This window comes from Aquarana catesbeiana, linkage group LG05 (assembly GCF_042186555.1).
Source record: "Aquarana catesbeiana isolate 2022-GZ linkage group LG05, ASM4218655v1, whole genome shotgun sequence".
Taxonomy (NCBI): domain Eukaryota; kingdom Metazoa; phylum Chordata; class Amphibia; order Anura; family Ranidae; genus Aquarana; species Aquarana catesbeiana.
In genome coordinates this window covers 106,447,724-106,463,643 of record NC_133328.1, presented here as the reverse complement: position 1 = coordinate 106,463,643, position 15,920 = coordinate 106,447,724, and the positions used below count along the sequence as shown (strand labels likewise).

The window sequence follows — 15,920 nt, the reverse complement described above, 5'->3', positions numbered from 1 at the left end:
AATCCTTTGAGATCCTCCTCCCAAAGTTGAATATCACTCCAAACAGAATGTCACCAGCGGTATTAATGAAAGAAAAAAGAGGACAAACTCCTCATAGTGTAAAATTGTAGAGGTAGTTTATTAAAAGCCTCAATGGGCTACAACAGTGTAACAGATAAAATGTTAAAGGGTAGTCTTTAGACCTCCTATGTGAACAACCGCACTGTGCAGTGGAGGCTGTGGAAACCGCAAGACCCACACCGGAGTCAGCGTGCGTTCAACCTGAATGTGATGTAGCGCAACGCGCGTTTCGTCATCAATCATGATGTCATCAAAAGCTGTAGATCGCACTGCGCTAACGCAATATATGTCTCATCCCACCATATTGACCCGCCCTTCCCTTACATACATACAGACGGATTGAACTGTGCACATAAATTACATTCAAAATATTAAATTAACTTAAAAGTACTTAAAATATAGGACCATAATCATTTAATCTAAGGTCCCAATAGGATAATGTTTTGCTCCAAAAGACATGATTTAATCATGAATAGGCCCGAATGTCCCACATTAGCTGGACACCTAGTGATCATTGAAATAATCCCCCGGACCCAGCCAAAATGTTTGGGAAAATCTACACAAATCGCCAATTAACCCTTACATGCACAGTAAGGAATTTTTTTAAACCTTAGTGAGTGATGTAATAAATAAAAAATGTAATTATATAAAAATACTAAACTAGAAGAATGAATTGAATTGAATTACAAATTGGACGTTGGCACACATTAACCTGTGTATCCACAGTGTCACCCTGTGAGGATACAACTAAATTTGCCTTTTTTTGTACAAATAGAGATATGAGTGCTACGTTGGGCTAATATTAGATGGAAATCCAAATATGCCAATTGATTTCCAGATTACATAATCAGATTGCAAAACCTGATATTTAAAAATGGGATAAAAAACAATTAATATCCATATCAATATTCATACCCTGAGGGGTGAGACTACATAACTCATGGATCCAACGTGTTTCATTCTGTGACACAGCCTTTGGCATGTCTATGCCCCTCCAATGTTGGTCTATTTTGTCTATCCCACAAAAAGTGAGTAGACTGAGATCCCTATTATGTTTGAGATGAAAATGGTTGCAAATGCTATGCTTCCTAAAGCCTTTTCTGATGTTATTACATCATGCTCACCCAAACGTACTGATAACTTTCTTGTAATATGACCAACATACTGTTGGCCGCAAGGACAGGAAAGCAAGTAGGTCACATGAGTGCTCTGACAAGTAATGAGCTTTTTTTTAATGGGATATTCCTTAGAAGTGACAGGGGACTGGAAAGTCATATTTTTTCTCTTTCTATTCCTAACTGTCTGTTATGGAATTATTTCTGATTGGGACCAAAAAACAGAAGTTAAAACTGCAGCACCAGGAACAGATTTACAGGACGCAATCACTGTGTTTAAAATGTCCGTTCAGTGCCAAAATTTATTATTACATGTTATTTTATACCTAGATAAGAAAGGGGTGGTGTGGGATGTTATTAAAAACTATCAAATGGAAATATGTTATTAAATAGAAATATATTATTAAAAGCTAGTGAATAGAACAATTGCAAAAGTAAAACCTTAAGAGGGGAGGGGGGAGTAGAAACAGAGAGAGCTTCTATCAGAAGATGTGTCTGTGTGTTAGGTGAAGGTTACAGAACACATTTCAACAGTGCGAACAAAATGGAGTCTCTTGTGCTTAAATGAACAATACAGTGAATGTCCATGTCATGTCCTACAAGGTTTACATTTACCACAGGTATACAACCCTTTATGGTCCAGAAAGGTAGCCCAATTCCTTGGAGGGTCCGGTACATTGTGAACCAGTCTATCTCTCAAGTCTGGTGCCCTGCGGTACACAAATCTAGGTTTAACAGGCAAAAAGGACGCCAAACTGTTATCCCTCAACAGGATCAGCCATTATTCTCTGGTTATTATTCATATGTTTAAAATCCTGTTCAACCAAGGCTTTAAAAGTATCAATAAAATGACTGGACGACCCTTGGGGTTAAAAACAGAATTATTTTTAAGGCCACTATGTTGATATATAGACTCCTCATGTTTATTATCGGTTCCCTTCAAAGGGAAATGTTTTTTGATATTCAACTTGCGTATAAACTTCTGTAGGTTTATATATGCATTAAACTCATTGAAGAGTTTATCTGGGGCAACTTTAAGACCACAATCCAAAACCTTCAATTCATTTTCAGAAACACTCTATTCATGCTCTTAGCTGTCAGGAGTGGCACCAGGTGTGGTCTTCTGTTGCTGTAGCCCATCTGCTTCAAGGTTTGATGTGTTGTGCATTCAGAGATGGTATTCTCCATACTTTGGTTATAACAAGTTGTTATTTGTGTTACTGTTGCCTTTCTATTATTTCAAACCAGTCTGCCCATTCTCCTCTGACATCAACAAGGCATTTTTGTCCACACAACTGCCACTCACTGGATATTTTCTCTTTTTCAGACCATTCTCTGTAAACCCTTGAGATCGTTGTGAGTGAATCAGTAGATCAGCATTTTCTGAAATACTCAGAACAGCCACGTCCAAAGTCACTTAAATTCCCTTTCTTCCCCATTCTGATTCTCGGTTTGAACCTCAGCAAGTTGTCTTCACTGCATCTAGATGCCTAAATGCATTGAGTTGCTGCCATGTGATTGGCTGATTAGCAATTTGTGTTACCAAGCAATTGAACAGGTGTACCTAATAAAGTGGCTGGTGAGTGTATACCTCTATCTCGAGCTCCAGTAGAGATATTTTCCCTCAATTCCTGTCCCAGCAACCATGGTTTCACTATACAAGAAGTAAGGGAAAATCTCCAATCACAAATAGAAATAAAACCCCTTTTTTTTTTTTTTTTTAAACAGGGTAAGGCCAGAACCCTCAGGAAGGGAGTGTAAATCCCTCTGATGGAGCCCTTTAACTGTTACCCTTTCTTTACTCTATTATTGGACATACACTTTAAATAATACCCTATTAAATATTCTATAGTTATAGCTTTAATTTACTGTATGTGCGTTTCAGGGACAGGATGTGTGGAAAACCCTCTGAAATGGGGTCATGGACAGAAATGAATAACTAAAATATGCATCATACAGATGTATATCTCATCAAAGAGAGGTTATATAAGAGCATTTTCAGCCCAAGTCTTTTTTTCTAGTTAAAAATGTTTCTAGCATATAAGGGTTAGAAATCGTATCTGATCTTTATTGCTCTCAGTGTCCTCATTGGGGAAATCCACCCTAATTGTCACAATGATGACTGTCACCAAGGGAGAATGTGAGGGAAAATTCAGAATGGGTGTCAACGGAACAGGAATATATTCTAGTTGTGGTCCAGTGGGATTTGCCTTCAGTTTGGGGAGATATCCACCAACTTTCTGCGATGTCTCTGGAAAATCTCCGCTCAATCCAAAACTATAAAAAAAATTGGGCTGGACTCAAAGATGTTTATTTGCTGGAATCCCAAATAGTGCTGCATCTCCCTCTATTAAATTGGAAATATTTTGTTCAAAGTGTGCTTTCCAGTACCTATAACCTACCGCACATTTACTTAAAAATGTTAAATCTGTTTGGTGCAAGTTGTCTTTTTTCCCTAACCACTGTAAATTAAAAATTACAAAAAGCAAGGATGGCAACTGCACTTAAAATGTATTATTTTTTTAAATTTTATGGACATTATGAATAATGCATTTCCCAATGTACATACTACACAACTCCTAGTAATATCCAATATACAATATTGCAATTTTGGATGTTTTAATGACTTGCCAGGATATAAATTCCTCCCTTGAAATAATGGCTAAATAGATGGTTGTGATGTATTTGATGCAGTCCAACAGTTGAAGTTCATTAATAATTGGAATGTTGTGGAGTATGAAGTAATGAATACTAATTACTCCTTTCATGTCTGACAGCACCCTGCGGACCAATCCATCAGCTCAGACTTTAATTTGGTTCCAGTAATGGTTCTATCAATAGTACATTAATTCTGTGTTGAAAAGATATACAGTTGAACCTGACCCACACTGTAGAATCCGGTGTCATAAAATGGCCACATACTGGCAACAACTAGGCAATTACAAATAATTAAATCTAGTGCGCTTTAGACACCACTAATTTCAAATAAAATATGTCTTATGATATCAATTGACAGTGGAAAGCGTAGCAGGAAATAGTTATTGAATTGTATCCGAGCCAAAGCAAATTTTCTAGCTTGCATTTTAGGTGGCTGACCTGTAAAGGTGTTTGTAGTGATAGTATCACCCTGAGGCTTACGAATTAGCTTTTTGGAGCATTAATATTTTAGTGACTTTAAAAAATACTAGTTTTTTTTTGTTTTTGTAAGCTCAGTTCAGGTATTTTAACTGCAGTTGCTGCTTTCAAGTGTGTTTTGTTCTGGAAATAATAGAAGGGATTTAAAGAAAGCCTGTCATGGAAGAAATGTGGAGACAGTTGTTGATGACCACTTTTTGACAATGCTAGTTGCTTGGCTGTGTCTGGTTTCAAAGCCCTCTAAATCACTGACCCCATAATAGGTGTGCAGCTAGTGAAGTCAAAACGTCTAACCTGTATGTATGCTTCTAGGTCAGTTATTTAGAATCCATTAAAGGTACTGGCTCTGCATGAAATGTGTTGGATTTGCAAGCAGTTTGCATTTTCAGAAGGAGAGGTCTACAATGACAGCCTAGCTATATTTTTCAGCACAGGTTTCCTTTAATGGAAATAAAAGCTATTTTAAAGGTGAAATGTCATGTAATTATGTACTATATGTGGGGATGACAAATAGGGATATCTTCTGGTGTATTGACTAGCAGGTTTTATGACATGGCTGGAAACTATTTTTAAAATACAGATAAAAAATGTATTGCAGTCTGTGTTGCTTTTAGATATTTTCTTTTTTTGTTTTGTTTACTCTTTGATATTTTCCCAACACCTTGTCCTGGTAATATATTAATACTGGGACATGAGTTGAGGGAAAAATCTCCCTTTTGAGGCCAGAAAGAACAATACAAAAGGTTTTGACTGAAGATACAATTTACAGAGGAACTTCACCCCCTTATTTATTTATTTTTTTAATGTTTTTATCACATCACTTAGTTTGCTGGGTTTGCTCAATAACATAATATAATAACATGTCCAGCGAATACAGTGGTGTTTTTATGTGATCCGCTGTGCTGCTGCTGTAAGCTGGGTCCTGCATCCCCATCTTCCCCTCTTACAATATCAAGAGCCAGTTGTGTTTTTTTGGGTGCATGCAGCTGGTTTCCTGATGATGTAAACCAAGTCGTTCCTCCTTCAGCCCGCAATGTGGAAGCCAATGCTTCCTGGGATATCTGTCATGGATAGGTGAGAATAGAAGCAGGAGGCAGGGTGAACCGAGAATCCAAAAAAAAAAGGGTAAACAAAAGTCAATTTTTTTAATTTTAATTTTTTAATTTTAATTTTTTCTTTGTAATTTTTCCCCATCTTTTTCTAATTTACCTCTCGCCCCTTTATAAAAGTGTTGACATATGAAATAAACTATTGAAATAAATATTACCCGGGTGGTGGCCATGGATTCCCTCTATTCCATATACGTAACTTAACTTGTCTATTCTTATAGTTAGCCAGTCTATTAAAACTCTGATAATGTTACTGTTTATAGTACAATCATATAAGGTTAGCTATGTAAATAAACACACCGCTTAGTAAAACTTCTTATTTATTTCCCAAGAAAATAGGAAATGCTAATAAAAAAACACTAAAGGAAAATATTACAAAGCATATAAGAAAGATCATCAATGATACTTATTGCAAGGCAGTCCTCTAGCTTTTATCTCGTCAGCTGGGCTCAAAATGGCAAAAGAGAAAGTTTTCCCTCTGTCAGCACTTTTTAAACTCAATCCATACACTGTCCAGACCCAACCCCATTGCCAGCCCATCTAGGTATCTGACGAATCAAAGTAGTTACGAGGAAGTCCTTCTCAATATATTATATTTCTGTCCGTCCTGTGGATTGGCCTCTAGGGGCAGCATTCGTTCATGTATTATCGCTATGTGACCCGAGTCATCTTCAGTGACTGTTGGTCCTTTGATCTTCTGTAGCCCACCTTCATCAAACATGCTGGCAGCAATGGCCCTCTTTGAAGCTTGATTGCAGAGTGTTAATCAAGGATTTCAATCTTAACACACCAGTTAGTCAGGAGCCAAGCTTTTGTTCCCATCCTTGCTAGGGGGCATGACTTCTGCTTTCAGATGAAGGTTCTGATATGCTACAAAGCTTTGATGTGCAACTTGTTACATTTCAGTCAGCCCCCAAGAGTGCGGAGGCTCGGTGTATCCCTATTTCATATTCAAACACATCTTGTATTATGAAATAAAACCTGTTGCCTTCCAACAACATACATGCTATTTGTTTGGCTATTGCTTACTGCTCATGTACATACAGCCTTGGCCAAAAGTTGAGATGAGAATGAGAATGACACATGTATTTATTTTCACAAAGTCTGCTGCTTCAGTGTTTTTAGATCTTTTTGTCAGATGTTACTATGGTATACTGAAGTATAATTACAAGTGTCAAAGGCTCTTATTGACAGTTATATTAGGTTTATGCAAAGAGTCAATATTTGCAGTGTTGACACTTCTTTTTCAAGACCTCTGCAATTTGCCCTGGCATTCTGTCAATCAACATCTGGGCCACATCCTGACTGACAGCGGCTCATTCTTGCATAATCAATGCTTGGAGTTTGTCAGAATTTGTGTTTTTTTTTTGTTCACCTGCCTCTTGAGGATTGACCACAAGTTCTTAATGGGATTAAGGTCTGGGGAGTTTCTTGACCTTTGACCCAAAATTTTGATGTTTTGTTCCCTAAGCCACTTAGTTATCACTTTTGCTCCATCATGCTGGAAAAAGGCATTGTTCGTCACCAAACCGTTCTTGGAAGGTTGAGAGAAGTTGCACTCAGGGGATGTTTTTGTACCATTCTTTATTCATGGCTGTGTTCTTGGGCATAATTGTGAGTGAGACCACTCTCTTGGCTGAGAAGCAACCCCACACATGAATGGTCTCATGATGCTTTACTGTTGGCATGACACAGGACTGAAGGTAGTGCTCATCTTTTCTTCTCCGGACAAGATTTTTTGCAGATGCCCCAAATAATCGGAAAGGGGATTCATTCGAGAAAATGACTTTACCCCAGTCCTTAGCAATCCGATCCCTGTACCTTTTGCAGAATATTAGTCTGTCCTTGATGTTTTTTTCTGGAGAGAAGTGGCTTCTTTGCTGCTCTTCTTGACACCAGGCCATCCTCCAAAAGTCTTCACCTCAGTGTGTGTGCAGATGCACTCACACCTGCCTGCTGCCATTCTTGAGCACTGGTGGTGCCCTGATTGGCCAGGTGATGAGCAGTGCCTGGTTTCCTCCAGACATGATGCTTGCCATTCAGGCCAAAGATTTTAATCTTTGTTTCATTAGACCAGAGAATTTTGTTTCTTATGGTCTGAGAGTCCTTCAGGTGCCTTTTGGCAAACTCCAGGCGGCCTGTCATGTATCTTTTACTGAGGAGTGGCTTCCATCTGGCCACTCTACCATACAGGCCTGATTGGTGGAGTGCTGCAGAGATGGTTGTTCTTCTGAAAGGTTCTCCTCTCTCCATAGAGAAACGCTGGAGCTCTGTCAGAGTGACCATCAGGTTCTCGGTCACCTCCCTGAATAAGGCCCTTCTCCCCCGATCACTCAGTTTGGCTGGTGGTTGCAAACTTTTTCCATTTACTGATGATGGAGGCCACCGTGCTCATTGGGACCTTCAATGCTGCAGACATTTTCCTGTGCCCTTCTCCAGATCTGTGCCTCAATACAATCCTGTCTCGAAGGTCTACAGACAATTCTTTGGACTTTATTGCTTGTTTTGTGTTTTGACATGCACTGTTAACTGTGGGACCTTGTATAGACACGTGTGTGCCTTTCCAAATCATGTCCAGTCAACTGAATTTACCACGGGCGGAGTCCAATCAAGTTGTAGAAACATCTCAAGGATGATCAGTGCAAAGGCTTTGAATACTTATATACATGTGATTTTTTTTTTTTTTTTAATAAATTTGCAAAGATTTAAAACAAACTTCTTTCATGTTGTCATTATGGAGTATTGTATGTAGAATTTTGAGGAAAATAAGGAATTTAATCCATTTTGGAATAAGGCTGTAACATAACAAAATGTGGAAAAAGTGAAGTGCTGGGAATACTTTCCGTGTGCACTGTACCTTGTTTCGACCAAGGCTATCTGGGGACACTGTCACTTTGCAATGAAGGAGCAAAGTGACAATGTCTCTTTTTATTTAGGTATGCAAGACTGCTATACAATAACAAATATGTACAATGCAAACAACACATATGTTTTGTGATATCAAATACATTAAAAGCTCTTGTAATCGGCTTTCTATGCTTTACTTCTACCAATGGATTGTAGTGCTCAGTTTAGACTTATAGCAGCTATGGGAGTCTCTAGCAGATATAACAGCCAGTCTGATGGTGGTGAGCATCGCAAAATGTGCCATGATGAGCTTACCTCTCAGCTTTCACTTTTCCTGTATCACAGTTCAGTTTAAATTGAAAAGAAAAAAAGAAAAATAAGGGAGCAATGAAATGACTGGAGTCTGTATTTCACACAGTGTGTGTAGTCTCATGCAGGGCCGTAGAGAATTTTTTTTTCCTTGGGGGGGGGGGTTCTGGTCTTTCAAACTTAAAGGCATCATTTACACTTTAATGTTGGGGGAGGTACGGTAAAAACATGTGACAGCAGAGTGGGGCCATGAGGCTTTGCAATGCAGCTCAGCAAAAATTATCCCCATTCAACTGAATAGAACGCAATGCACGCAGTTGTGGTGCGGTAGTGTACTCATTAGTACAGCGAGCTCCTCCTAAGCTCCCTAGTTTTTTTTGCGTTCAGCCCGCTGGGTTGAACTAAAAAAACTTACCGTGTGAACCAGGCTTTAGATCTCATTCATATGTTCTAAATGGCCATGGAATGGCAAATATACCATGAATACCTACAGCCAGGATCCCAGATGTTCCAATTTTTGTCAACTGCTCAGCCTGTTCACCTGAGTGATGGGCTGAAAAGAGCCACTGTTGTTAACATGTATCTGCACATCCAGTGGTCCCCAAGTTTAAGCTCCGGGGGACAAAGCAAAACACATTGGGGTGTGGCCTGGCAGGAACCCAGGCTGAGATAGTCTCTCCCATCACTACTACATTACCATAGGACTCCATGGATGTGCGGCACCAGGGATTTTTTTTTTCTCTTTTCCCTTTAGTGACTACAGGATCTGGGATGAGCTCCACCCTTTGCCGGCACTCCTGCAGCACATTTGGTATCCTCTACATTACTCCCCACATCGATTGAGCCTGAGCGACACACTAACAAACCGTGGATCACAGTGGTTACGTGCTGTTAGGGACACATTTCTGACCCTGGATGCAGAGAGATTTTATCCCAGAGCAAAAATGTATCCCTACATGCAGGTAACCACTGGATGTGCAGATACATGTTTACAGCAGCAGACAGCCTTGGCTCTTTTCAGCCCATCACTTAGGTGTACAGGCTGAGCAGATATTGGAACATCTGAGATACCGGGTGCAGGTATTTGCAGTATACTTGCTGCACCATGGTGATGTAGGATGTATGAATGAGACCAAAGACAGGTGCAAGGGGCAACATATTCTGGTAGGCAGTAAATTCTGTGATTTATTTAAACCTTAAAAAAAGTGCCCTAAGAAATTTAATGAAATGTTTTAAGAGATGGGAAAAAAAATATAATATTGTGCACCGCCTACCACATGATGGGTGCCCTTTTGCACCTGGTCAATATGGTTGGCTTTTATTCAGTCTTAAACTGTAGTAAACCCAGCTTTTGAACTTGTACCTACAAGTAAGCCTATAATAACGCTTACCTGTAGGTGCAGTGAATATCTCCTAAACTTGTGGTGTTTAGGAGATGTTTACATGGAAAGCAGATGGTGATGTCACCGGTGCATGCGATCTGAAGGTATGGCATACCGCTTGGTTGTACTTCTCCTGAGGAGGAGTGCAGTTCGTGCTGCACTTTTGTGACTCATTTTTAGCCGACAGCCAGCTATAGCCCGCTGTCAGCTGACATTGCTCAGCAAGTCCAGGCTGTGGAAAGATCCTAACTTTAAAGTCAGGATTCACCCAGATGCTTGGACCAGCAGCTAGCCAGCTGCTCCTGTTCCTCCACAGCCTGGCATTCCACTGACAGTCACCACTCTTTGCTCACTGAAGGCTGAGAACTGAGTGATCAGTGGTCTTTGATCATTGTGTTGTTGGTCTTAGAAGCAGCTGGGGACAGATGCAACATTGGATCAATGCTACATCCACCTAGGTAAGTATAATTTAAAAAAAAAAATCTCTTTTAAAGGAAAAAAATCCCCCTCTCCCTCCTAAGAACTCTCCCTACCCAAGCAAATATTCCCATTGTAAAATATCTCCCTCCCTCAAATATCCCTCCAAAAATTAAACCCCCCATCTCTAAACTGACCCCCCCAAAGCAAAAATATCTCCTACAGTCAACACCCTCTCCTCCAGCAAAGATTCCTAATTATGAAGATAATATCACTTAATATCACTTCATCCAATCAAACTCCCTCCCAGAAGCCAATCCCTGCCATTAACAACCCCCTGTAAACTTCTCCCCCCTTCTCCAAAAGCAAACCCACCCCCCTTTCCTTAACCCCCCACCAAAAGAAACTCCCCCAGGCTGGAGTTTCACTTCCTCCTTCCCAAAACAGAAAATTGATGCCTCCCCACTTACCAGACCTCAGTTTCAGCACAGCACAGAAGTAGGAAAACTTCTGCATCCCCAGTCTCAGTTCAGTTGTGTCATATGATACCTTAAGGAGGAGTCTAGGAGTTCCTTCAACCGTGCACTGTCAATTGCCGGCATCTGAGACCTCGCAGTAATTTCATGCTTCTCAGGGGGACCCCTTATTAAACTGAGGGGATGGGGCATAATAGAAGGGGGGCTGGCTACTGCAATCCAAAACTCTGATTGCTTCTACTGTGCTGATGCTGAGGCTAAACAGCAGGGACACTGTCTGTGCATTTTGCCAGGATGTTCGGGAGGGGGTTTGAACACCCCTGATGCCCGCTTTATCTACGCCCCTGGTCTCATGTAGCCATGTAACACTAAGAAAAAATGTCGTCGTTAAACAAGAGTATCTACCCCCTGCAGCAGTGGCTACCTCCAGAGACTATAGCGGAATAAACCAGAATTTTTTTTTAAATGGTAAACTTTATTAATAAATTTGTCTAAAACATCCATCACCAATTAATAGACAATGTTGTCTTCCCACAAAAAAGTTTTCCCCCTCCACAGACATCAAGTAGTAACCACACCAAGCGGGTGATTGAGTAGAGGATAGAGTATATTTCCTTAACCATTGACCCACCAACACCGCATGATGTATATCACCTCACGGAAATAGCAAACCACTGCAGTATAGGCTAGTCAAAATAAAATGTATAAAAAATGTATACACTGGATGAGAGGGATCTCCACTGGTGAGTGATACATTTATCTCACATACACCGCTGACAGCCTACAAAATCTGCTCAACCAACCACTTCCTCTGCTTGCCGTGTAGAGGGTGGTTACTACTTGATGTCTTTGGAGGGGGGGAAACTTTTTTTGTGGAAAGACAACCTTGTCTTTTTATTGGTGTTGGGTAATTAGCACATATTTGTTTTATACAAATTTATTAATAAAGTTTACCATTATTGATTAAATTCTGGTTTATTCCGCTATAGTCTCTGGAGGTAGTCACTGCTGCATGGGGTAAACACTCTTGTTTACTGACTGAGACATTTTTTTCTCACAGTTCAGTTTGCCTACAGTGCTGTTCATTGCAGGGGACATGAAATTTAGGTTGATCAGGCGCTTGCATGTAAATTTAGGGGGTTGTCTGTTCTGTATATCGTTCAAATTTAATCTGTGGCTAAATTAGCTTCTGTTTCAGCTTTGGCTGTGTTGCGTGTAGTTCCACATTGTTGTCTGTAGGTGTCATCACCACAGGCTAGTGTTGGAAAAGCAACAGGCTGAAGTGTATTGAGTGCTCTTCTTTCTCAGAAGTAACCCAGTGGGGGTGGTCCACCGCTGTGCATTCTGGGAGAGGGTAATACGAGCTACGATTGAAGCTGATTCCTGATCTCTGCCGTGATCGGGAAAAGCCGAACAAGAGGGAGGAGAGGCGGGTCTTGTTCGGCTTTTCCCGATCACAGCCGAGATCAGGAATCAGCTTCAATCGTAGCTCGTATGTGTTTATGTGAATGTAAGTGGATATTTATTCAATAAATGTGCTGTATTTAAATACTACACCATGGAGTGCGCCTTCGCCTATTTTATATCACTTGGATAATTGACCAAGGGTGTCCTGGGAGTGGAGTGGAGTGCTGTGCTGGGACGGGAGATCCTTAGAGTCATTTTGAGGAGGATCGTGGAGCTGTTTTATCATCTGTATTATTAACTGGGCTGTTATCGATCAGCCATAAGGTGAGAGGGTGGGAGGACCACATCTTTGCTGCACTGGGGAGTTGTTGCTGGCATTAGTATCTTTCTCTTGAAACTTTCACCATTCCTGGAGATTGTCACAATTTGGATTGTACCGTTTATGGGACCTTTTACCGAGGGCACGGTCTTTGCACTAGTTTAAGCACTTTTTGATATTTATTGGACTGTAATTTTACAATACTTTATCACACTTGTGTGGACTTTCGCCTGACATTTATTTGGCAATGTATATTTTACATTGATTGCACAGATTACACAGCTGCGCTGTCATTACTTATATTGAGTTTAATTTTTACGATTGCTCTTTTGTTTGTATCATTTATTTATTTTAATTTGTGGTTTGCGCACTAGTACTCGCCATTACTTGTAACAAAGTGACTGGTGGGCGTAAGGCCTAATACAGACTCTAAGTCCCGTGTCTGGTGGAAAATATACCAGTCTGGTGGAAATACAGGTAAGGGGGGAATGGCAAAGACCCAAATTAAATCAGCTGCTCCTTCGGGGGTAAGCGCTACATAAGTATCCCTGAACTTCGCAATCTATGTCTTATTGGGAAGATTTCCCTCCATTTTCTGTTCTGGAGAAACAACAGATGTGAGCGTAAATCTCTCCAAATTGAGAGGAAAGAATTTTTTTAGACAGTTGCCCTTGGAACCAGTGTCCCATTTGAAATATTTCCTTTTACTTACTGCTCTGGTAAAGTTTGGGATTTCCCATTTCTTTCTGTTCTAGCAATAAAAAGAGAGGCTAAATCCCCTCAGAAGTTCTTATAAGCTTTCCTCACTCCATCCAAAAGCTTTCTTAGTCTGCATTTTGCTGGCCAAAAGGTGAAATTACACTTTTAAACTCTGTTTTAAATTAACATTTATTTCAAGGCCACTTGTCTATTTGTTTTTATTCACAACCATCCTAATTAATGGTATTGTGCTATCACAGTAATACAACGCATGAACAGCCATGCAAATGTTTTATATCTCCCTAATCTGTGATTACAGTCTTGCACGTTAAACAGCATTTCTGGCTAAACTCAAGGTCGTCACCCAATTTTTCCCCATCCGCCACTAAGTCTGGTAATAATAATAAAGACTGATGTAAACAATGCTACTTACCCTTTTATTTTACAGACTATTATATGAGGTTAAGATATACTTGAAATTATTATTATTGTCATTTAATATACTCAATGCTATGCAATGTTGACTTTGCAGTGTTTACATAGTACTCCCCAAAGTCTTTCTTTATTTCTAGTTTTATGGGGCTGCATATAATTCATTATTTTTTATTTATAATAGATATATTAAGATTGGCGACAAAGAATGCGAATACACCAAAGGCTTCCGCTTAATTCTCCACACAAAGCTTGCCAATCCCCACTACAAGCCAGAGCTTCAGGCTCAGACCACCCTGATTAATTTCACAGTTACTACTGATGGACTGGAGGACCAACTACTGGCGGATGTGGTCAGCATTGAGAGACCAGACCTAGAAAGCCTGAAGGTAACACAGAAATAACTGTTAGGATTCTGTTTGGGTTGTTTTTGGAATGTGAAAGAACTAGCCTGTAAAAGTTCATATAGTGGTTAATGTTGGTTTAGGCACACGCTAAGGTATCATGAATGGTGTCTGTGGAGGTTCTTGTTTATCCTGGTCATGATGTACCTAATATTAGTTAGTCATTTTCATCTGGCCTTGTTCTGTAATGTTAAAGATGTTTCACCACCCTTCCAGGTAGCTTTCTCAGCACTAATGAGTTTCAGGAATATACTTGAGCATTTACAGCCAGACAAGTAATTCAGTCACCTTAATGCAATCACCATCAAAATGTGTCTGCCATGATAAATTCCATAGTGATCGGATTAAGGTGACCAGGGTATAGTATAGCTATAAATACCAGAGTATGTTGCTGAAACTCATTTGAGCTGAGAAAGTTACTGTACTTTGATGAGTGTGCAAAACTTCTTCAACATTCAATGCTTTTCGGCCTTTTGGCTAAGCTCAAGTGTAGTATCTGTTCTTATCAGTTGCCAGAGGCGGCGCTATGTCACTCCCGAGTGTGGGGAGGGCAGATGCAAATCCAATGGTGTCATTGCACCTGGAAGGGCGGTTTCGGTAGTGGCCAGGGTCTGGACGTCCTTTGTTGGCGTCAGCATGGTTGAGTCTGAGCCGTCCAGAAGGGTGCTCCTGGTGAGAATGGGTGCTGCATCTGGGTCTGATCCAGAGGGTCGGGTCCCTGGCCTTCTGGCCTAGATTGGGGTAGCTCTAGCTCCGGTCAGTTTTTCGGGAGAGAACACCGGCTCCTCTCTAGCTGAGGGGGAGGAGCGGTTAGTATACCCCAAATGTAATTAGGTAGGAGTGATGGGAGCGACGGTGGGGCTTGATGGCAAGGGCTCTCACCAAGCTTCCTGAACTTCAGGCCTTCCTGGCTGGGGTGGGGGCTAATGTGGTCTGGGTTGTTGGTCAGGGTTGGTCAGGGTTGGTCATGAAAGTCTATGGTGTATGTGCCCCTGGAGTAGCAGTCCAGGGGTGCCATAAAATCACTGTGAGCGAGGGTCACTTTGATTTGTGGCACCACGGTCACTGCACCGTTACACACTTTTTTTGCACCTGCCTCCTGGGCCGGGCCTTTTGGCTGGGACTGGAGGAATTTTTTATTCCTGGCCGGAGGGCCTGGCCATTGTATTGCACAATGGCCACTTTTTTTTTCACTCTTCTCTACTTCCTTTTCCCCCACTTTCTTTTTATTTATTTCCTTTGTGTGTCACTTTTTGTATTTTTGTGTTGTACACGGTTTGTTGCACTGTGTGATTAGTAGGGTTGCAGGTCCTCTGGCCTGCCCTGAAAGTCTTGGGAGGGGGTGGACATGGCCTTTTGGCTTAGTTCTCATGGGGTCTCCCTTCGGGGGAGCCCCACCGAGTACTTGGGTGGGTCTGTTTCGGCTGACCCTCCAGAGAAAGGGGTCCGTCTGGTTCCGGCCAGATGGCCCAAGTGTAAGTACCCTTGTCCCTGTCAGGAGCCTAACACCCCGGAGGATTCAGGGCAAGGCCCTCTGACTTTAGAGGGCTTGTGTACCCGTTGCACTTTTTTATGTTTCACTCCTTATGTGTGTGCACATTTTTTTGGCACCGGGTGAAGTTTTTAAGTGTGTTTCACACGCCATGGGCTTTCAGAAGAAAAAAAAACTTCTTCAACATTACAAAACAAGGCCAGCTGAATGTGACTCACTACTTCTCAATTTATCAGGAGTGGTAGATACTCAGAACAAAACAGGCTAGAAGCAGTACGTCACATTCAACTGGGCTTGTTCTGTAATGTTGAAATGTA

At 40.9% G+C, this 15,920-nt stretch overlaps 1 protein-coding gene across 1 annotated transcript in view; it reads left to right on the top strand.

The window, feature by feature from the left end:
• Positions 1-15,920, top strand: part of DNAH11 (dynein axonemal heavy chain 11) — a 424,128-nt gene that overhangs the window by 327,367 nt on the left and 80,841 nt on the right. The window contains exon 67 of the mRNA XM_073630040.1: positions 13,892-14,096. Within this exon, the coding sequence (XP_073486141.1) occupies positions 13,892-14,096 (205 nt within the window). The remainder of the gene's footprint in view (positions 1-13,891; positions 14,097-15,920) is intronic.